This window comes from Pristis pectinata, chromosome X (genome assembly GCF_009764475.1).
Source record: "Pristis pectinata isolate sPriPec2 chromosome X, sPriPec2.1.pri, whole genome shotgun sequence".
Lineage (NCBI taxonomy): Eukaryota > Metazoa > Chordata > Chondrichthyes > Rhinopristiformes > Pristidae > Pristis > Pristis pectinata.
Window position 1 is genome coordinate 4,788,522 of NC_067450.1, and position 22,077 is coordinate 4,810,598.

A 22,077-nucleotide genomic window follows, 5' to 3' on the forward strand; every position below is an offset into this window, starting at 1 on the left:
GCGCTTGCGCAGTGGCATCCGCGCCAGCGCTTATGCGGGACCGTGGAGGAATCGGCGTCGCTGCCGCTGTCGTCGTTTGAGCCACGATCGCCGGCAGTGTTGTCTGGGATGACGGAGGATCGGGCCGCTCCTGCAGCGAAGAAGAATTCCAGCTGTCCCAGGTACGGAGGAGCAGCACATTCAATAGGACCCCGTACGAGAAGGTCTTTGTTCATTGCTGCTGAGTAGAAGCTGGCCAGATTAAAGGAGACCTCTTCGTCGCCCCGGGACATCCCTGTCGTAGGAAACGCGGGGGCCAATCTGTGCACAGCAAGCTCCCACAAACATCAGTGTGATAACGAGCGTGTGATATGCTTTTGCGATTTTAGTTGACGTATGAATGTTTGCCCCCAGACAACAGTTATGTTCTCCCAAAAAGCTCATGCGATCTTCTGCATCCCCCAGAGAAGGCAGATAGAGCCCTTGGTCCAGCATCTCCTCAACACCGTCCAGTTTAGCAACACAAGCGAAGACTTTTGTGCACATTTCGTTACAACAATTGAGACCATCTGGTTAACTGACTTGCTTGGAAAAAGTAAAAAAAACACTATGTGCAGGAAATTAATGCCACGTACCTCCTTTCCCCTTGCTAAGTTAAATTTAAAAGGTATTTTGGACCGTCCCAAAACTTGTCCTGATCCCAAAATTTTCCTGATCCCAAACTTGCATTATTTCACCCATTTATTAAACCTTTTCACCCACCCCATTATGTTCTTTCTAAGCTCAATTTAGCCCCAAGATTCACCTTTTTTATAATGATTTTCCTGGAGGTAGTCATCACTGGCAAGGCCAGCATTTATTGCCCTCGAGTTGGTGGTGGTGAGCTGTCACCTTAAATATTGAAGTCTTTCTGGTGAAGGTGCTCCAATGTTGTTGGGGAGGGATTTCCAGGATTTAGATCCAGCAATGATGAAGGAAATCGGGACAGTGTGCAACTTAGAGGGGAACCTGCCGGTGGTGGTTTTCCCTCACCGTCCTTGCTGCTGCCCTCATCCTTCTTTGTCACAGGTCAGGAGGTGCTGTCACAGTAGTCAAGGCAAGTAACTGCAGTGCATCTTGTAGGAGGTGTACGCGGCAGCCACTGGGCCATCATATGTCAAGTGCACTACTGCCATGTTGCCCAAGTGGGTGTGTGTGTGTAGTGGTGGGGTGTAGGTAAGTGTTTAGGGTGCTAATCAATGGTGGACTTTGTACTGGATGTTGCTGAGCTGCTTGAGTGTTGTGGGAGGTGCACTCATCCAAGCAAATGTGTAATATTTTATCACGCCCCTAGCTTGTGCTGTATAGAGATAATGGAAAGGTTGTGGGTGTCAGAAGATGAGTCACTCACGATAGGATACCACCGCTAAACTGGTGATCAGTCATTTTCCCTTCCTGCCCCTATGCTAGCTGATGTTAACACTTTTGTAATCCCAGGTTCTGTTTTCCTCCTACAAATCTGTTGCTGTCAGCTTGCTATTTTCTTCTTTTAAAAAAAATACTGCAGCCTTTGATCTCTCTGTCCATGCAAACCACTACCTCATCTCTAACCTCTCTGCCCAAGTCCTACAAATTTACATGTTTTATGTTTTTATTATACAGTATTGAGCAAATGCTGGCCTCAAACCCTGGGAAGACACCTATTAGTTTACTACAGGAGTATGGAACAAGGATTGGAAAGACACCGGTGTATGACCTGCTGAAAGCTGAGGGCCAAGCCCACCAACCCAATTTCACTTTCCGAGTTACAGTCGGAGATATTAACTGCACAGGTTTGTGTCTCGAATTCTTCAGCTGACAATTCCTTCAAGGGGATGAGGGAGTTTGAGATGCTTTATACAGAGAATCAAGTTGTACACTTTGAAAGTAGCAATGAATTTTTTAATGTTCAGTGCTCATTTTTGTCAGAATTGTTGTGAAGGGATGCCAGTGTTAAAGGGAAAAGTGGTTTCTGTTTGTATAAAATTCTTATGCCAAAATTGGCATTGACTGTGTTGGCAAGATTTCACTGATTACATTGCCAGACGTCTTCATGTTTGTGGGTATTTAAGATATTATTTTTCCCCTGGAAATCTTTTAGACCTGGAAGAAGGTGTTTCACTGTGTTCTGAAATTTTATCTTTTTTATTAATTGTTTTTCCACTGCCCACACCCCTGCCACCATGCAGATTTTTCTTTTAATGCGTTCTTGCGTTGCTCCAATTCCCTGTAAGCAGAATGGGCAGTTAGGTCAAATTCTGTTATTTCATTGCATCCTTGCCTATGCTTGGGTATTCTTCATTTATATGTTGACGGCTGTTTTACAAACCCATGGCCTTTCCCATGTTCCTGCGGATTTTCTTGCTGTCTCTGCAGTATGACACCCCACTGCTTGGACCAAATGATGCTACCCACTTTAGTAAAGACTTTAAGGTCTCCAACCTATCGCACACATCCCTACATTGTTCTCTCCACCCCTCCCCTTTCTCAGCAACTTAAAACGTATTTGATTTGTAACTCTTCCCAGTTCTGGTGACACTTTGTCGACCTGAAATGTTAACTTTGTTTCTTTTTCCACAGATGCGTGCCAAGTGCTTCTAGCATTTAATATTTTTCAGCTAGGCACACGGTACTGTTCATAATATGGAGTAATTAAGATTATTATGTTGCATTTGAAGCCGCCTGATTAAGCAATCTGACTTAACTCTCCAGCTTCACGGATGTGCAGGACGAGGAGTGATGTTCACCGTGTTTGTATCAGTTCTGAAATGGCGAGTACAGGATGTTCTGATGGGATCATTGCACTGACATCAATATGATGACTGGGAAGAATGCCATTCTTGGTCAGTGTAATGGCTGCCAATCCAAAGCAGACTCATGTGAAGCACTGTACAACTGATTCACTTTTCAGGCAGGAAACCTGCAATGAATGGTCTCCAGCAGGATGTGTTCTGACGATCTGAAACCAGAATCTTTACATCAGAGTTGGAGCACAGAAATAAGACGTTCAATCCACCTGTTCTGTGCCAGCATTTCTCTTCCACATGGCTCTGTTTCAGCTCGTCCTATCGACTTAACTATTTATTCTTCTCTCCTGTATTTATTTATGTAACTGATCCTGAAAGAACAGTTACATAAGTAAATGTACACATGTAGCTGCCTCAACTATTTCATGCAGTGCTGTGTTCCACATTCTTGCCATTTTCTGAGTAAAACTGTTTCTTAATTTGTTGGATCAACTTTGACAAAAACTTTTAATTAATGGGATTTTCTACCCTTAAAGCCAGATTGCTTCTTTTCAAATGAGATTACAGCACATAGAATCATTTGTTTATTGAAGGTGGATCTGGTGTGCCAGATGTGACCTGTTTTCCCATGCATAAACCATTTGACAACTGTAAACCAAAAAGAAAAGCATCTTGTATGGATTCCTTTGAAATGCTGTGACTCTTTTATGCAGTAACTATTCACAGCGCCTGTTTTCTGTATGCTAATATCCCACAAACAGCATTGAGCATTTTGTTGGTTGAGGAAGAAATTTTTTATCAGGCCATCAGATTTTCTTCCAGTACCGTGGGATAATTTACCACCTTCAACTGGACTTTGAGCCTTCAATGCAGTGACCCCTCTGTTCTGTACTGGAATATCAATCTATGTTATATGTTTATACTGGTGGAGCTTGATGGCACTATTCTGATTCAATTGAGTGTGCTGGCAACAAAGGCAGACTTGACGCATTTGGAAAACATTCCTCTTTTTAAAAAGGATCTAAACCGATCTGATTTGAGACCAGCTATTTAAATTTGGCTAATGATCTAATCAGTTCAGCGATGAGGTTTCAGGGCTGAAGTGCCCATTGAAACTAGTTGTTCTGTGTTTTGCACCTGTTTCATGACTTTTATTTAAATCTTACTTTGTGTTTTAATTGATGTTTTTCCCCCCCTCAGGTCAGGGGCCTAGCAAAAAGGCAGCAAAGCACAAGGCAGCAGAAGCTGCCCTGAAATTACTAAAGGGAGGAAACATGTTGGAGCCTATGTTGGATGGAGTCAAGTACGTGAATAGCTACCTGCACCTAGAAAGATCTTTCTATTCCATCTTGTAACGGTGACGTTCAATCCTTTAACTGCCCTTCTTCCGTGCCCATCTCTCCTAAAGGCAGTGACATATGCAGGGAAACCATTCCATAGGTGCTGTCAACTTCCTCGTAACTGCCCAGCCATTTTTTAGAGTGAGCCTTGGCAGCAAGTGTTGATCTGTTTAACCATGTTGGATGTTGCAGCTGTACTCCGTGGTGTCAATTACCTTGCACCCCTATTGCTCACGCACCTGCACTTTCACCAGAGGACACTGGCTGGTGATCATGAGCAGGGATATTGTAACAGTTATCTTCCCTCCTCCCAGCTCCCCCCAACCCATTGTAGTGCCCCTCTTTGTTGCCCAAGTTAAAATTCTCTGCTGATCTGAAGGAGTACTGCATTCAGAGGTGCTGTTCTGATGTGATGGCGAACCACGATCCTATCTGCGTGTTCCAATTGATTGAGGTAGATGTGAAAAATTGTTTGGCATGAGCACTTTTTTTTCAAAAAAAAATTAATAGCATGGAGTTCACCCATGTTCTACGGCCAAAATTTCTCCCTGAATTAATAAGCCCAAAATTTGATTGACTGGTCACTCCTCTCATTGCTGGTTGCAGGATATTGCTATGCGCAAAATGGCTGCTGCATTTGCCTACATAAGTCACTGCATTTCAAAGCAAGTTACTGTATGTGAACATTATGGAATGTTTCTGAAAGATGTGATGGCGCTATGTGAATGCAAATTCCTTTTCTTCCAAGAGATAACTCAGTCCAGGCCAGGGACTTCAAGCCACCTTCACTCGATATGAAGAACATCTAATGTCATTTTGCATATTGTCTCAATAAATATTGTACATAGTTGGACTTTATTGAAATAGACCTGGGAATCATATGTTTTCAAACAACGGTGATGGGTTTGACATTCTGAATATGTCTGAAATTTGTTATTGGTCTGTCCACTATTTTTCCATTACATCTTGTATCTTGAACACAAACATTTCAGTGGGGCAGTCTGTTAGGAGCAGAACTGACAAGGTAAATTTGACTTATTTAAAATGAACATTTTACTTTGTGGTGACGTTACAGTATTTTTGTCCGCATAATAAACTCGTGCTAGTGTTAGCTATGGGTAGAAATAAAATGCAGTAATCCACAATGCTCTTAAAAGCATTAATCTATATATTCTGACTGCTATGCCATTGAATGTGCTACTCTTGGGATTATGATCACTCTCCATGAGATGCTTGGAATTGCCATTTTTAAGTTTAAAATATGTGGGGATTATAAAAGTCGCTGAGTACTATATGAAAGCAAGTAGGGAATTTTTCCATTCTCCTAGCCAGCACCACCAAAGATGCTTATTTCATTGCTGTTTATTGGATTTTGCGGTGCGCAAAATAGCTGCTGCGTTTGTCTGCACAACAGTCGCTAAACTCCATAATAGGTCATGTGTGAAGCGCTTAAGAAACATTTCCAACGGAAGTGGATAAGGTGGTATGCAAATACAGTTTTTAATTTCAAAGATGATCCCTTTCCATTTAACTCCAAAGTGTTCAATAATGCAGTTACTCCATATCTTACCTTGAGCAGAATATTTATTTTCACATACTGAATCTAGTCGTGGAGAGGCAGGAGGCTGGAACTACTCTAGGCTGGAAAAGAGGAGGGGAATCAGCCACTGTGTTGCCCTTGTGAAGTTAGATGTGCAGTGTAAATGTGGAATGGATCTAACCTTGTCTATGTTAGAGCACTTGCATCACAAAACGGGAACAAATCAGTCTTCCTTACACAAAAAAATGTTCATAGAACGTGGCTAATCTTAGCAAGATTATACTTGTTGGCTCTACCTTGTTAACTAGTGGACACTAAAAATTAATCATATAGTGTAGGATTAGCACAGGAGCAGGTCCAGACACTGTAACAAAACTGAAGCAATTTGTGGTCTTTTGTCTTCTGATTCAAGTGCACAAATTACTGGATTTATTGAATTCAGTTTCAGAACTTGGCGTGGTGGGATATGAACTTGCAATCTCCTGCATTCCTAGTCCAGCACCATAACCTCTAAGTTATCATGCTTTAATTTACTGAAGACTGAGTTGTCAATTTCAGCCAAGTCGCTATGGAGGCTAGGTATGAAAGGATGTCCTCTCTGTGCTGTCCTTAAGTACTTTCTAGTGTTCTGATGGGCAGCGGTGCACTGAGCCACACAATGGCACTGAGTTCAATCTGACTAATGGAGTCTTGAGAGTTCTGGCAAGCCTATTTTTCTTCTGGATCTTGTGAGTCACTATTCAATTAATTGTCTTGTATCATCTATCTCCATCGTCCCCCAAATCCCGTGCTGTGCCGCTATGGGGCACTTGGTGCATGGCTGAAAAGTACATTGCGTACATTAGCCCAAAGCGTGGCACCAGGTAACAAATATAAATTGCAGAGATCACTGTGGCATCACTCCTCAAAACCTGGTACCAATGAATCAGTGAGGTAATGGGTTAATGGACTGGGATTACACAGAGGTTGAAGGGTGTGTCGCTAGACTTCATTTCCTCAGCTCACTTGGGGGAGGAGTAACTGTCTAAAGAGTCATGCTCAGAACAAATTAAAAATATTTATGAATTGGTATTTCTCATTGTTCTATTGTTCTGTGTTTCTCTCTTCCAGGATCTCTGGTAACGAATCTAAAAGCTCCAGCTCCGCCCAGCTGGCAGAATGTAACCCTGTGGGAGCCCTACAGGTACGTGATCTTATTTCTTTCCCCAAACCTCAGATTATATTTTTGAGTTCCTTAAATTTACAGAGAATTTGCTGTACTGAAGCAGACCATTCAGCCCAACAGGTCCGTACCAGTGTTTAAGCCTCACACGAGTGCCTCTTCTCACTTTACTTCATCCCCTTATCCCATTTCTTCTTCCTTTGTGTTTATCTAACTCTCCCCTTGCCTTTTATCCCATTCCCTTTTAACCATGCCTTGTGATGACAGGTTCCATATTTTAACCACTCTGAGGAATCAAGTTTCTGCGGAATTTCCTGTAGAGTTCATTAGAGATTCTGTAACATTTATGGGCCCTAGTTTTGATGACTTTTTCTCCCTCCTCCCCTATAAAAGCTCTTCAAAATTTTAGATCTTGATTCGACAATCCCTCACCCCTCTGTTTCAGAGAAAAAGCTCCAACCTGAAGTTTTTCCTGACAGTTATACCTTCAGCTCTGGTGTCATTCCAATAAATTTTGCATCTTCCTCAGTCTCTCTATATCCTTTTATTAATATGGAGACCAGAACTCTGCACAGTGCCCCAAATATGTTGGGCAAGGTGTGTTGAAGTAATTGTGCCTTTTTGGTTTGGGGCAAGGGGAGATGTAAGACTCCAGTCACTTCAAAAGTCACTTGCCACATAAGAGATTTTCAACTGTTTTTTTTCTGTTCTGAATGTTCATGTTCACTGGATACTGATATGGTCAGGGTGAAGCAGTCTTTAAAGCTACACTTAACCCCAATTTTTTTTTCTCTCTGTCAATGACGCTGTACGTGAGAGCAGGGTTGTGCAGTGGCTGTCGTGACGGTGCTGGAGGGATCAATGAGTTTGATTGGCAAAGGGGTGTTGTGAAGGTTTATGGTTGGGAGTGGGCCCAATTTGCGTCCTGAGACAATTGTGGGTTAATATCCGGACAGATAGAAGAAACTTTTTTTTGGTAATCTTCCACTTAGTGTGTGCTCTTTCTTTCCAGGAGCTAGTGGTTCAGAAAGGATGGCGACTCCCAGAATATACAGTCACTCAGGAATCGGGTCCTGCCCACAGGAAAGAGTTCACCATGACCTGCAGAGTGGAGAGATTCTTAGAGATAGGTATAAATCCACCGCACCTTCTGAAGTATTTCAGTGTTTATTGTGCCTGCCTCTATAACAGTTATGTGGTGAATGTTTTGTGCTGCCTCTGGTCACTATTTTGCCCAAGAGTCACATTATTTGTAATGGATGACATATGAACCAAGCCGGTGTCAAATTCCCCTTTGAGCTCACCAAAGGACAGCTGTGTGTGTCACTTACAATGACACACTGACATAGGAACAGGGGTAAGTCCATGCAGCTTTTCCTGGCATTCAGTAAGGTCGTGACTAACTCCATATATCCATCTTTTCACCATATTCCTTTTCACCATTGATTAATAATCATCCGTCAATCTCAGATATCAAATTAACATAGAACACTACAGCACAGTACAGGCCCTTCGGCCCACAATGTTGTACTGACATTTTATCCTGCTCTAAGATCTATCTAACCCTTCCCTCCCACATAGCCCCCTATTTTTCTATCATTCATATATCTATCTAAGAGTCTCTTAAATGTCCCTAATGTATCTGTCCCCACAACCTCTGCCGGCAGTGCGTTCCACGCACCCACCACTCTCTGTGTAAAAAAAAAATTTACCTCTTACATCCCCCTTATACCTTCCTCCAATCACCTTAAAGTTATGTCCGCTTGTGTTAGCCATTGTCACCCTGGGAAAAGTGTCTGACTGTCCACTCGATCTATGCCTCTTATCATCTTGTACACCTCTATCAAGTCACCTTTCATCCTCCTCCTCTCCAAAGAGAAAAGCCCTAGCTCACTCAACCTATCCTCATAAGACATGCTCTCTGATCCAGGCAGCATCCTGGTAAATCTCCCCTGCACCCTCTCTAAAGCTTCCACATCCTTTCCATAATGAGGCGACCGGAACTGAATGCAATACTCCAAGTGTGGTCTAACCAGAGGTCTATAGAGCTGCAACATCACCTAGCGGCTCTTGAACGCAATACCCCGACTAATGGAGGCCAACACACCATTAGTCTTCTTAACAACCCTATCGACCTGCGCGGCAACCTTGAGAGATCTATGGACGTGGACCCAAAATCCCTCTGTTCCTCCACACTGCCATTATTCTGCCTTCAAATTCGATCTCCTGAAGTGTATCACTTCACACTTATCGGGGTTGAACTCCATCTGCCACTTCTCAGCCCAGGTCTGCATTCTATCGATATCCTGTTGTAATCTGCAGCAACCTTCTACCCTATCCACAACACCACCAACCTTTGTATCATCAGCAAACTTACTAACCCACCCTTCCACATCCCCATCCAAGTCATTTATAAAAATCACAAAGAGCAGGGGTCCCAAAGCAGATCCCTGCGGAACACCACTGGTCACCGACCTCCAAGCAGAATATGCTCCATCTACCATCATTCTCTGTCTTCTGTGAGCGAGCCAATTCTGAATTGTCTTGGCCTCAACTGTGGTTTGTGAAAGTGTTTCCAAATTTCCACCAGCCTGTGCTCTGAAAGTGATTGCTGGAAAGCATTCAAGATACTGTGGAACTGAGCAAAGAGATTTAAGCACCTTGTACGATGATGTATCCTGAAGCAGCACATTTTTCTTTTACGTCTTGCATATCACATTCATATTTAAAGATTTTTTTAAAATTGGGAAAAGGCAGGTGCATTAAGGTTTCTGGCACTTCTTGGTTGGTTTTAGAAATGGTGAGAGCGTAAATGGCAGAAGAGGCACACCTCCCAAACTATCTGTCTGCCTGCCAGGAGTCCGCGGGTCCCACACTGACCTCATTGGTCACCTGGAACCCACAGAACTGGAATCATCCTTGATCCTGAGGGACTGGCTGAAGAAAAGAAAGGAGAGGTTGGAAAGGTTCGGTCTGTTTTCCATTGGCCAAATAAGAGGTTTTCAAGAAAAATAGTGGTTTTAACAGAACAGAGGGAGAAGCTATTTCCTTTGGGAAGTGGGTCGAAGCTGTGGTCACAGGTTTAAAATTATTTGCACCAATGCTAAAGAAGAGAGAAAACTTTTTTTCACCCGGCGAGTTGTTGAGATCTGGAATGTTTTCCCTGAAACATGGCTAATTCTGTAAATAATTTTGAAAAGGAGTTGGACATGTCCTTTGGCAAGAACATAGAGACGATACCCGCGTCACCGGAGAGTTGTGTTCCTAGAAAACGGGCCGTATTGCAATTTTCTGTAACGCAACGCCGCGTCATTTATGCATGCTTCAAGAAATACAAGTTGAAAAAAAAATTTTATGTTGATTTATTTACTTTTTTTCACAAATTCCGTGAGAGCGAATTTTATTCTGCATCTCAAATTTTTGGGTGGTAATTTGGGGAATGGGATGGGATTTCTCTTTGGATCGTGTTAGCCAATTTTACAAAAGTGGAATGTCACATGACTGGTCGTGGAGTCATACAACATGGAGACAGGCCATTCGGCCCACCATGTCCATGCTGACCAGTGGGCACCCATCTGTTCTTATCTCATCTTCCAGCACTTGGCCCGTAACCTTCAAAGCCCAGGTGATTCAAGTGCTCATCGGGACACCTCTTAAGTGTTGTTAGCAACTGGTTCTTCCACACTATCCATAGTCATCTTCCAAACAGGTGAATTTTAGTTTTAGATTTGAAGATGTAAACTTGATATATTAGAAGGTCAGTGTCTTTTTTTTTGTCCAACCATCTCCTTGGATTGAGAGTGGTGCAGTGAATAGAGCCGCTGCCCCATAGCTTCAGAGACCTGGGTTTGATCCTGACCTTGAGTGCTGTCTGTGTGGAGATCGCATGTTCTCTCTGTGACAGCTTGGGTTTCCTCGGGGTCCTCTGAATTCCTCCCACATTCCTAAGACAATTTGGTTGGTAGGTTACTTGACCACTAAATTGCCCCTAGTGTGTAGGGATGTGGTAGAATTTGGAGGGAGTTGATGAAAATGTGGGGGAAATTAAAAAAAACGTGATTAACGTAGAATTAGTGTAAATGGATATTTGATGATTGGCGCGGACTCAGTGGGCTGAAGGGCCTGTTTCCGTGCTTTATCTCTGTAAGACTATGATTGAACTCAGTGATCTTCTCTCCAGCAAAAATACAGTGCTGTTATGGGCAAGTGTGTCCAGCATTATGGTTATGTCATTGAGAAGAGACAGATTGGGGGATGGTATTGGAATGTGTGTCACACCTCTCATTCCACTTGAGGAAATATTTTCAGCAATTATTCTGAATAATTAATGAATCACACCAGCTGTGAAGTTATGATCGTTTTGTCCATTGGGGTATCTTAAGAACGAGTATTGTATTGCTTTTCCATAGTTGAGAAGGCTATGTAAAATGGGTCAATTGTGTGATCATTCCATTAATTTGCACTGTCATATTTTCTTAGGAAGTGGGACGTCAAAAAAGCTGGCAAAACGCAATGCTGCTGCCAAGATGTTGGCAAGGATCCATGATGTTCCAGTGGATCAGAGGGATGGGAATGAAGTAGAATTGGAAGATGACCAGTTTTCCATAGTAAGTGCATGAATGTTACTGATAGAGCACCAGTTTGTCTAATGAAGTGGACCAGCCAATTTGATGGTGGTGATGGAACTCTGCTGCCACCTTCTCAGTAAAAGTTCAAACCATGGGTACAGAGCCGAGATTGGAGATTGACCCTATTGTAGGAAGTGACATTGAAGGCTGTATTGGTAAAATGTGGTGGGTGGGGAGAAAAACTTCATACTGCATCTCCTTAAAGAGCTTGACAGTATTTGGATTTTGAAGGGTATTTTGTGCAGTGGCAGTTCATGTTGCACTTTGGGGTCTTTTGCCAATGTTGGAAGGAATTTTCCATTTCCTTTATCTACTTATTCTCAGAGAGTAGGGGTCACTGACAATGCCCATCCTCCGTTGTCTTAGTTTGATGCAACAAAATAGCTTGCTAGGCCAGTTCAAATCCAATGAACTACTACACACGTGGTATATCACAGGGTTAAAATACCAGTCTGGCATTCTAATCGAGCATTTCAATTCAACTTGTTGGGTTCTTGCAGCCCTCCTCTTGCTGTGTCATTGACTTTTACCGATTTCAGAAATTTCACTTCCAACTGAACTCAAAATCCCAACTGTCGTAGTGCTTTCAGTGGATTAGTCGTCCAGGCACCTGGGTTATGAGTCCAGTAATCTTCAGCTAAATGTCACACGGGTTCCTATTGTGTTTTACTTGGGGTTGGTAGGTTAATTGACCACTGTAAATTACCCCTGGTATGCAGGTGAGTGGTCGAATCTGGGGGAGTTGATGGGAATGTGGAGAGCAGAAATGGGATTAGTATAAATGGGTGGCTGATGGTCACTGGGCTGAAGGGCCTCTTTCTGTGCTGTATGGTTCGATGACTAGGTGAAAGGAAAATTGAAGATGACCAGAGGGACCCTGGATTACAAAGGCAGCCTTTACTTGGATGGGGGAGCACATAGCCTCTTAACTGGAATGCTAGACTGATATCTTAATCCTGTGTCATTAATGTCAGCCCTGCACAGTCGCATCGGGCTGGATCTTGCTGGACCCAGCCCATTGCCTGGAGTGGCCACCCACTGTCCCTGTACTCCTGCTCCTCCTCTCTCTGGGGTCTGGTGGTGAGCAATCAGTATCAATCGGTCCTTGGGCTGTGCAGTGAAAAGGGCCCAGGCCTGGAATACGCCCGACAGGCTTTGATAGAAGGTAGGGCGAGGGTCTGACCCATCGCTGGCTCAGAGAGGTTTCTTAAATTTATTTCTCTCTCTTTCCCCACCCTCTCCCAGCATAATGCTAGGGGATTTGCAGCAATACTGGGCCTTGTTGTTGGACTTCATTTGGAATCCAGCGGTAGAGCTTCATGACAGATTAGGTGCCAGATGTCACATAGTGAGTCTTGTGCTTCTGCATTTGGCAGCATGTGCCTAGAAGTCCAAGACTTGAAGTTTTCAATAGCTGCAAACTGGTGATTCTGACCAGGGCTGCCAAGTCCAGATTCACCCATTCAAGGGAAGCAATCAGGCACGATCTTATTGAATGGCAGAGCAGGACATAAAGGGGCAAGTCTGTAAGGAGTTTGTACGTTCTCCCCGTGTCTGCGTGGGTTTCCTCCCACATTCCAAAGACGTACAGGTTAGGAAGTCGTGGGCATGCTATGTTGGCGCCGGAAGCGTGGCAGCACTTGCGGGCTGCCCCCCCAGAACACTCAATGCAGAAGATGCATTTCACTGTGTGTTTCGATGTACATGTGACTAATGAAGGTATCTTATCTCTTCTCTTAGTTCTTAAATTCTTAATAATTATTTTATTTCTTGGCAACTTTTTTGTTTGTGAAGCCAATTTGATTCTCTGCCAGCCAGTGCTTGTTGGTGCGGAGGAGTTTTCCTAACTTGCATTGAGTTTGCAAAGCAAACAGCCCATTCAGCCCAACCAGTCAATGTCACATTTTGTGCTCATCAGTGTATCCATCTCTTCCTTTTTCCCTAGTGTGCCAACTGGGACGGTGGGTGGAGGGGGAGGTTGTAAAAGTCTAAACAAATGCAAGATTAACTACCACCACTTGTGCTCACCTTCACTTATTTCGGTGTTTCTCAATGTCAATCTCCACCTCACTACCCTTCTTGCTCCACCTCTTTACCTGCAGATGGTTAGTAGCAAACTAGATTGCCCAAGGGGCAAGAACACAGGTTGCACATGGGATTCACTCCGGAATTCTGCTGGAGAAAGGATTATGCACCTCAAGAGCCATCCACTTGGTGTTGTCAACTCCAACTTTTGCCAGATGTTGAGGGAGTTGGCAGAAGAGCAGCGGTTCGATGTCAGTTACTTGGACATTGGTAAGTCACCTTCGGCTGAACGCCACAGTGAATGGAGTCTGTTCCATCTGGAATGGATTAATCCAAGTTTAGTAGTACCGGTAAGATAATGTATGGCTTTGTGAATAAGGCACACCCATTGTATTTTTGAGACTGCAGATAGATCAGTCGCTTGAAAGTACTACTTGGACCACCAAGAATAAATGACTAAACCTCTTATCAGTTTAGGAATCGGTTAATTTGGAGAACTATAAAGTGAAAAAGAATATTTGCTCTTTACATTCTTGGAACATCTCAAAATGCTTTGATTGAAATGTAACATTGACATAGTTAGATGCTGCAGCTAATTTGCATCCAACACAGTAACTGAGAAGAATGATCCGTTAATTTGACTTCACTGGCATTTGAGGGAACTTCTTGCTCTTATCTGAAACATGGTACTAACAGCAATGCAGCAATCCTGTGCTTGACCACTGGATTGCAAACTCAAATTCTGGAGTAGTTGAACATTCAAATTTGACTGATCTGTCTATTATTTACTCTACAATTCTTTGTTATTTCCACTGCTTTATTGTTCCAGTTCATCATTTGTTGGGTTGTACACGCTTTTGAATCTCATCTCTCCCATTCCTCTCCAAGATGGTTAATTTTCCACTTAGAGGTCACACCCTTAATGTTTAATTAGCAGCTTTTGGTGAATGGTGTGACCAGTTAATCTAGTTTAAGAGAAAGGCTATTGGGAGAAGACGGATTCACCGATAAGCAGCTTGATGCAAATGTATGTTCTGGCTGGTCCTGTTTTTCAAGATGCCTAATAAGCAGAGTGTCTTTTGTGGTGTTTTCTTTTCCCAGAAGAGTTGAGTCTGAGTGGCTTGTACCAATGTCTAGTGGAGCTATCCACCCAGCCCACCACCGTCTGCCACGGCTCTGCCTCAACGAGGGATTGTGCCCGTGCCAATGCAGCTCACAATGCACTGCAGTATCTAAAAATAATGGCTGGAGGAAAATGAGTCTAATGCTGAATGATGTCGCTCTTCATCTGACCAGCACGATTTTCTTTTGCTCCCAAACTGAAGTATTTTTTTAAATCAACAACTTGAATTTCACAAGACGTGCACTTGACTGAAAGTTCCTTGCTGCTCAGTCTGCCTACCAGGTGCCTTTTTAAATTTTAGGATATAGAAATGCGGTGCAGTCTGGGAGAACGAAGGGATCTGAAGGTTTATCTTAAGGAAATGTATGATTATGAAGTGTTCTCCCACAAAGACCACCCACAGGTCTTTAGTTCATTGTTTGGCCAACTTGCTGTTGTCAATGGGAAACACATTTTACTTCATGAGTTTCCCAAAACTGGTACTAAGAAGCCCAGTGTGGTTGGAAGTAGCACCCTGGCTCTACTTACTGTAGTTCTAGTAGAATTGTTTCAGTACTGTTGGCATCTACTGTGATTCTTTTCATCCAATTTTCCCTGAAAACATAAAGTGTTTTAATGGACCAAACTTAGGGCATTCACCTATTATGTTTGTCAAGATCTGTAATCAGCCCAATATTGTGTCAACGTGGTGTTATTGATTCCTACACTGCAGAAACAGGCTGTTTGACCCACCATGTCCATGCTGACCATCAAGTACCCATCTATACTAATCCCATTAACCAGCACTTAGTCCGTATGCCCATGTGTCCCATCGCTTTGTGGCATCGTGTGCCTGTGGATTTCTCGGTGCGCCAAGGCCTAATCTTGACCAGGTTGCCTGAGCAGTGGGAAGCTGCTGATTGCTCCTTTCAAAGAAAGGCTCTGGCCGATCTCTATGAGAGGTTCTTGTCTGCTGGTGTTCCTTTGGCACAATGCAGCATTTTCAGCATCCCTGCAAATAGTTCTTCAGCTTCACGTTGGTGGGAGGTTAGGATAAGCTACAGCGATTAAATATGACTTTTTTTTAATTCTGTTAAGTATTATGAAGCTTATTTGAAATGTTATTTATCATTTTTGGAACTTTCGAGATCCAGGGATCAGCTTAAAGGATGTGCACTACTAAGTGACCATATGTCACACCGTACTTCAGTAAAAGTAATTGCTCTATACTACACAAAAGGCAGCTTTCTGTTTAACCAATGTATACTTGTGTTCTACAGCAGGACCTTGTAAATAACACACTTGATGATCCCACAATATTTATGTTGATAGGGAATCTCTATTAGAAATGCACCCTTAACAAGGGCCCAACATCATTAGACTTTGCAGCTGTCTACAGTGAATATAGACCTTTAATTTAAATATAGAAGAGGCTCTTACAGTAAAGCAAAGGACAAAAGAATTGAAAATTCTATAGCACTTTCCTGACTTCAGGACTTCACTTCATTGGCTTTATACCCAATATGGTACTTTTAAAGTGCAGTCACTGTTACAACATAGAAAATGGGCTATGGCTAATGAAACACTGGCCATTGTGATACTAGACCAGGTATACAGAGAGTCTCGAGGCTGATGCCACAAACAGTGAGTTAACTGACCTCCTTTTGCTATTGAGTGACCCTTTGTAGAAAATGTGAATATCAGGCAAGGATAGGATCTGTTGCCCAGTGCCCATGCAGAGCTTATTGGTACTTACTGTCTGAGCACCTATGGAGTGATTTGTCACTTGAGTAAGTCTCTGTGTTTCAGTTAGTACCTTTGAGGGGGGATGGGATGAGAGGTGGAGAGAGGCAATTGGGGGGAAAAAAAGAGGTTTAGAAGGGAGACATAATCCACACAATAAGTTAACTTCTGCAGTTTCACACCCAAGGTCCAGATTCAGATTTCTCATAACTGATGAGGTTAGAGTTCCAGTTACTTGCTGTGAGGGTAGTAAATGACTCGCAACGTTCTCAACCGATGTGAGTCCATGGCACAGAACAATTTAACTCATTTAAGGCTGTTATACCAACTGGTTTAAAAATTGGAGTGAAAACCAAAGTGGGGCTGTTGAGTGCTCCTGAAAGTTTTGTTTGAAGGCACATTGAGTAGAGAATTCTTTGATCAGTTGCCTATTGTAAATGCATTCTAAAAAAAATTCATGTTGATGCAGTTGCTGTGTGGAGCAATTCTGCTCCCTTGTGTTGGGATTGGGCAGAGGAAGAGCCTCCCTGGTGCTGGCTGAACCACACCTTCCCCCATTTGAAATCAATTGTCCCAGACCACACAATGAGTGCACAATTCACCCAGCAAATGTGATTCTAGGCAAAGTTATGCAAATGCTTTGTACTGAGTTAGTTTTTTTTAATGGTAAAAGAAATTGTGTTTTCATTGAAATTGCTGTGTTGATTTTAATGTTTTTAAGTATATATAATCTCTTAACTGGTGGTTCTGCAAACAGAAGTAATGTGATTTTTTTTCCCCCATAAATTGTATTCTTTGTACTCTTTAATATTTTGGGAAGGTTTTGTTTATTTATCCCAGGAAAGTTGGTGTGTTTGGGAAATCCACAAAGAAACTGTGTTTGGGGAAAGCGCACAAAATGTTTGGGACACCCAGCTGCTTTATCGACATCCATGGAGGAAAGAAAAAATTATCTTTGCTTGAGTGTAACCCTTTTGATTTCCAGTATTTTCAGTTTCTTTTCCCCTTCATCTAACAGGCAAAGACATTTGGTAGATAAGCACTTATTATGATGTCTCTCTGCCCACCGGTCCAGTGTCAATGCAGTTCACATTGAATGGGTTAACTCATTGGTGGGAATGCCACATGCACACACTTAAAGACAATGTCCACAATTATCACCCATCACATCTTCAACCAGCAGTGGACTCATTGGCTTGTTGAGTTTACTCACTGAGCAGTTAGCTTATTCAGATCAGAAATGTGGCTGACCTCGGCCAAGGTGTTGCCAGTAACATTTCAGTTGACCTCCATACTTCAGCTCCTGATTGATATCTAGTCTGGTGAAATTGAAAGCCTGATGTAGATAGTACCAAGCAGCGCTAGAACGTCCTGCGGACACCATTGAGGCTTGCACGCAAAGAAAGAGCACATGGGTAAGGCACCAGAGTCTTTGGAAGTGTGTTTACCAAGAGGTGAAAGCCTTCAGAAGGGGAGAAAATTGGCAAGTGGAAAAAAAAATGCACTTCAACCCCCTCTGCATGTCTTCAGATCCTGCCTAACAGAACACTATAGTGTGGTATTGACACCAAAACTTGCTACATACATACAACTCCAAGTCCACCTTGGGAGCCAAGTGAGTCACTGGACCTGGGAAAGGAAAGGAAAGCTCTCCAGTTAACAGCCCAGCATCGTTTGTGAGATGTTTGGGACCAGACAGGAGGGGTGATGATCAAGTCCTCCATCTTTTGTTAATGGGCATGTTTACACGGTTTAAGTTATCAAATATTTGGATGAGTTGTTCTGAGATGAGGTTGGTGGGGGAACATGTGCATTGAAGCTACTTGGATTGAAATTCCTCCAGACCACTGGAATGAGCGCCCTCTGCTGATTACACTCTGAACAAGGTTGAGGGACCCTTAACTCTTGCCTCCTCATGCTTAGCCCAGAACCTAAAAGCCTGCTTGATTGAAGCATAAGCTGGGTCTTGGCAGAGTGGATGTGCAGAGGATGTTCCTGCTTGTTGGAGGAGCTGTCTAAACATCAGGGGTCACCCATTTAAGACAACGATAAGGTAAAGTTGTTTCTCTCAGAGGGTTGTGAGTCTTTGGAACTCTTTTCCTCAAAGGGTAGTAGAAGCACAGACTTTGAATGCTTTTAAAGGGGTGAAAGGTTTCTGCAGGGAAACGGGAATGTGATGTTGAAGTGCAGTCTGATCAGCCATAATCCTGTTGAGTGATGGGGCAGGCTTGAGTGGCCTATTCCTGGTCCTAATTCATATATTCATAATTTCCCTCAAGAGATGCCCGGTGTGGTCAATTGGAAAGTTTCAACCCAAAAGAAGAGAGGATATCTTCTGAGTAGAGCTTGAGGTGCATTAATGACACAGTGCAGGGGGGAGCTTCATTGTAATCCCTACTACCCCTGCTCAGTGTGTCTAATGGGTCATTGTCGAAGGACCTTTACTCTGTATCTGGCCTGTACTATTTCCTGTAACTAACCTGTTTTTCCCCCCATTTTACTTGGTCTTTAAACCCAGTTACCCCTTTTTTGTGATTTTTGGTTTTAGTTCTAAATAACTTCAAATAAAGTAACAAAAAAAACCTCGAAAGCTCAACCTAAAATATCCTCTGTCCAGGATGCAATCCAGCTCCTCAGGTGCCCACTGGTCACAGAAGGTGAATGTTGCATTCTCCTTCTACAGGGGCACCTGGGTACCAATGACCTCAGAAGAGAGGCAAGCAAGCAAAACACCCCACCCCTAGCCCCAGCATACACTGCTGCCAGAATCTGTGGACCTGGCCAAGAGAGCTATTTACGAGCAGATCAATGAGTTTGCCCTTTCTCTATTGCATCTGGTGCCCAAAAATTAGGAACGCAGCCAGAACCTGAGGAGCAGCCCCATAAAATGGCCAGGGAAGGGTTGCAACCTTGCGCGTTGCATAGATAGATAGATAGATATGGAACGCTGACTCATCCGGGCTACCTGAGAGTCTCTGAACATGCTTTGAAGTCTGTCGCATGGGACTGATCCTGTGCAACACTGTCCACCCCAGGTCACCAATGGAAACGGAGGATTCCTGCACAGAGAGACCTTTGAGGACCCTAACACTCCACTTGCTGCCAGTTAGCAGAACAGACTGCTAGGGTACCTCCATATGGCTGACAAGGATGAGGAGATGGAGAGTGTACGTGAGCAGCAGTTACAAGAAACTTCAATGTGCAGAGTGGAATGGCACACAGCGTTTCCAAGAGGTGGCTCAAATTTTGTGGGACCGGCTCCCGAGAAGGGTTCCGGGGCCTGGTCCAATGAGCAATTCCAGCCGAGTAGAGAGTCGGTTGGGATCACCTCACACTCTTGAGCCTCCTCGATTCCAACGATGATGGGGCTCCCAGAGGCTTCTGCTATGAGACTCGCTACCTTGTGGCTCACTCCTCTGCTGTCTGGTCTGTTCCCATTCCCTCCACGAGAAAAGGAGCACCATAACAGGAGGAGACCATGTCCCAGACTCTGGAAAGATCCCTTTAAAAGATAGGCATCTCCCTCAGAAAGGTGCGGCTAATACTCGCCAATGGAAGCTTTGTGTCTTGAAGGCAGTGGCCCTGGTGGAAAAACACATCTCCAATGCAGACTATCTGCTATCTCTACCTTGGTACAGGCACGTACCGGCAAATGGCCACTCTCCTCAATCGGGAGAGTCAGACCCACAGCAGAACCTCTATGTTTCCTCTTGCCCCAAAAGAGATCAACAAGCTTATTGGAATTGGTTTATTATCGTCACTTGTACCAAGGTACAGTGAAAAATTTGTCTTGCATACTGATCGTACAGATCAATTCATTACACAGTGCAGTTACATTGAGTTAGTACAGAGTGCATTGATGTAGTACAGGTAAAAACAATAACATTACAGAATAAAGTCACAGCTACAGAGTGCAGTGCAATAAGGTGCAAGGTAACAACAAGGTAGATCGTGAGGTCAGAGTCCATCTCATCGTTTTCTGGATCTTGGTGGCTAAAGAAGGGATGGGGTCAAAGTGATCAAATGTACCACAGCGTGGAGGCCACCAACAGGTTTATGACTGACCCTCGGCCGCAGTAGGAAAGCACTCAGAGCAGTCCAGTGTCTTATCCAAGTGGTGAAATTTACGTCCAATGCCTACTAGTTTGTTGGCCAGGCTTCCTCAGCAGTGATTAGGGAAACACACAAATATAGCTGCACAAGCTGGGAGTGACCACCGTGCTCAGCCTGTGCAGAGCCAAACCTGTCAATTGTTTCTGAATTTGAGACTGGAATGGCTCCTGACAACTGGCTGGACGTGGGGCATTCCTGATGTACTCATCTTCCAAAGTTTAGGGCCATTATCGAGGGCCCATTAAGTTTAATCGGTCATTTAAAAAAAAATGTTTATTTACATGTTTACACTATACATCACTTCCATCAGAATATAAACACAATTAAAACATGACCAGTCTTGTCCAGGATGCACACAGGACGTGGTGGCCAGTGGTCCTGGGAAGCATCCAGAGAGACGGTGAACACCAGGGACACTCGGGCATGGACATACCCTTGGCAGAGGGGCAGCAGTCATTTTGGGTGGAACCCTCTGGCCTGCCGCCTGGACCTATGAATGGCCACCTTGGCCAGAGGCAGGAGCAGACTGACGAGGAGGTCCCCTGACCAGCTTGCATTCCTTCTGTACTGGGTGGCCAAAGATAAGGAGAGTGGCGCCGAAGTGCGACCAGATCCTGAACAGCAGCCCCTTCAAATACTCAAATGAGGCTGCGACTTCACGTTTAATCTATACATGGACTCCTCCAGGTCGCTTGGATTGATGAACCAACGTAACCTGCTGCAATGGGCTCTGTGCAACACTCCACCCCAGGTCCCCAATGTAAAGCGGGAGAACTCCCGTATAGAGACACCTCCACTGGGGAGCCCTCTCTTGCTGCCGGATGGTAGAATAGACCGCCACGCCATGTCTAGACGGCAGATGAGAGCAAGGAAGTGGAGAGTATTCAGGAGCAGCCCATACAGGAAGTGCCCTCGTGTGACGTGGAACAGCACGGAGGGCATTCCCGAGAGACGGCTCGTACTTTGGGACCAGCTTCTGAGGAGGGTTCCAGGGTCTGAATGCAATGAGCAGTTCCGGCCAAGTGGGGGTCAGCCCCCTCAATGCCCATGGCGACAGGATGGACAAAGGCTTCCATAATGAGCCCCAGTGGCGAGCAGCTTGTTCTTGCACCGTCCGGTCCGTCCCTTCATCCAGCTGCCCTCGTAACCAACACGCCTCCCTCTGCTAGAGGAGGAGTGCTCTGACTGGAGGTCACCATGTCCCAGAATCTTAAAGACCCCAGTAAAAGACAGGCAACACCCCTGAGCAGTGTGGCTGATGTTTGTCACTGGGAGCTGTGTGCCATCCTGAAGGTAGAAAAAGTACGTTGCCAGTGCATGCCATCTGGGAGGATGCTCAATGTACAGGTATCTCTGCAGGGTCTGAAGACAGAGAGTTGGCACCTGGGTACAGATGCACACCAGCAACTGACCACCCTCGATCAGGAGACTCAGAACCACAGCAGCTTATCCTCTTGCCCCAGAAGAAATCAGCCAGCTTCTTCTGGATCTTGGCAGCAAAGACAGGGGGCGGAGCCTATGTTAACCAGACACTGTGGCAGAGTACAGAAATCTGAATGTGTACAGTGTCAAAAAAAATATTCACAATCCACCCTGCTGAATGCCTTCTTAGTGAGGGAGAGAAAGACGACCGATGGAGCAGCCCTCTTAGGATGGTGGATCAGCCGCTGGACCAGATGG

At 44.1% G+C, this 22,077-nt stretch overlaps 1 protein-coding gene across 2 annotated transcripts; it reads left to right on the top strand.

The window, feature by feature from the left end:
• The first annotated feature begins 17 nt into the window (after positions 1-17).
• tarbp2 (TAR (HIV) RNA binding protein 2) lies at positions 18-17,267 on the top strand. 2 transcript variants are annotated; one of them, XM_052009610.1, is made up of 8 exons: positions 18-161; positions 1,621-1,790; positions 3,945-4,047; positions 6,735-6,807; positions 7,799-7,916; positions 11,266-11,393; positions 13,517-13,709; positions 14,541-17,265. In XM_052009610.1, the coding sequence occupies exons 1-8, from the start codon at positions 109-111 to the stop codon at positions 14,696-14,698; spliced, it is 996 nt and encodes a 331-aa protein (XP_051865570.1). In that variant the 5' UTR covers positions 18-108; the 3' UTR covers positions 14,699-17,265. The 2 variants fall into 2 exon arrangements, with proteins under 2 accessions (XP_051865570.1, XP_051865571.1); XM_052009611.1 differs by having other exon boundaries at positions 31-161; positions 14,544-17,267.
• Positions 17,268-22,077: the final 4,810 nt, after the last annotated feature.

What these genes read in the sequence shown, in the direction of transcription:
- tarbp2 (XM_052009610.1), top strand. Translation starts at nt 109, where the DNA reads ATGACGGAGGATCGGGCCGCTCCTGCAGCGAAGAAGAATTCCAGCTGT. An exon ending in ACCCTGTGGGAGCCCTACAG is followed by an intron (nt 6,808 to 7,798) that starts GTACGTGATCTT and finishes CTTTCTTTCCAG; the next exon opens with GAGCTAGTGGTTCAGAAAGG. An exon ending in AAGATGACCAGTTTTCCATA is followed by an intron (nt 11,394 to 13,516) that starts GTAAGTGCATGA and finishes CTTTACCTGCAG; the next exon opens with ATGGTTAGTAGCAAACTAGA.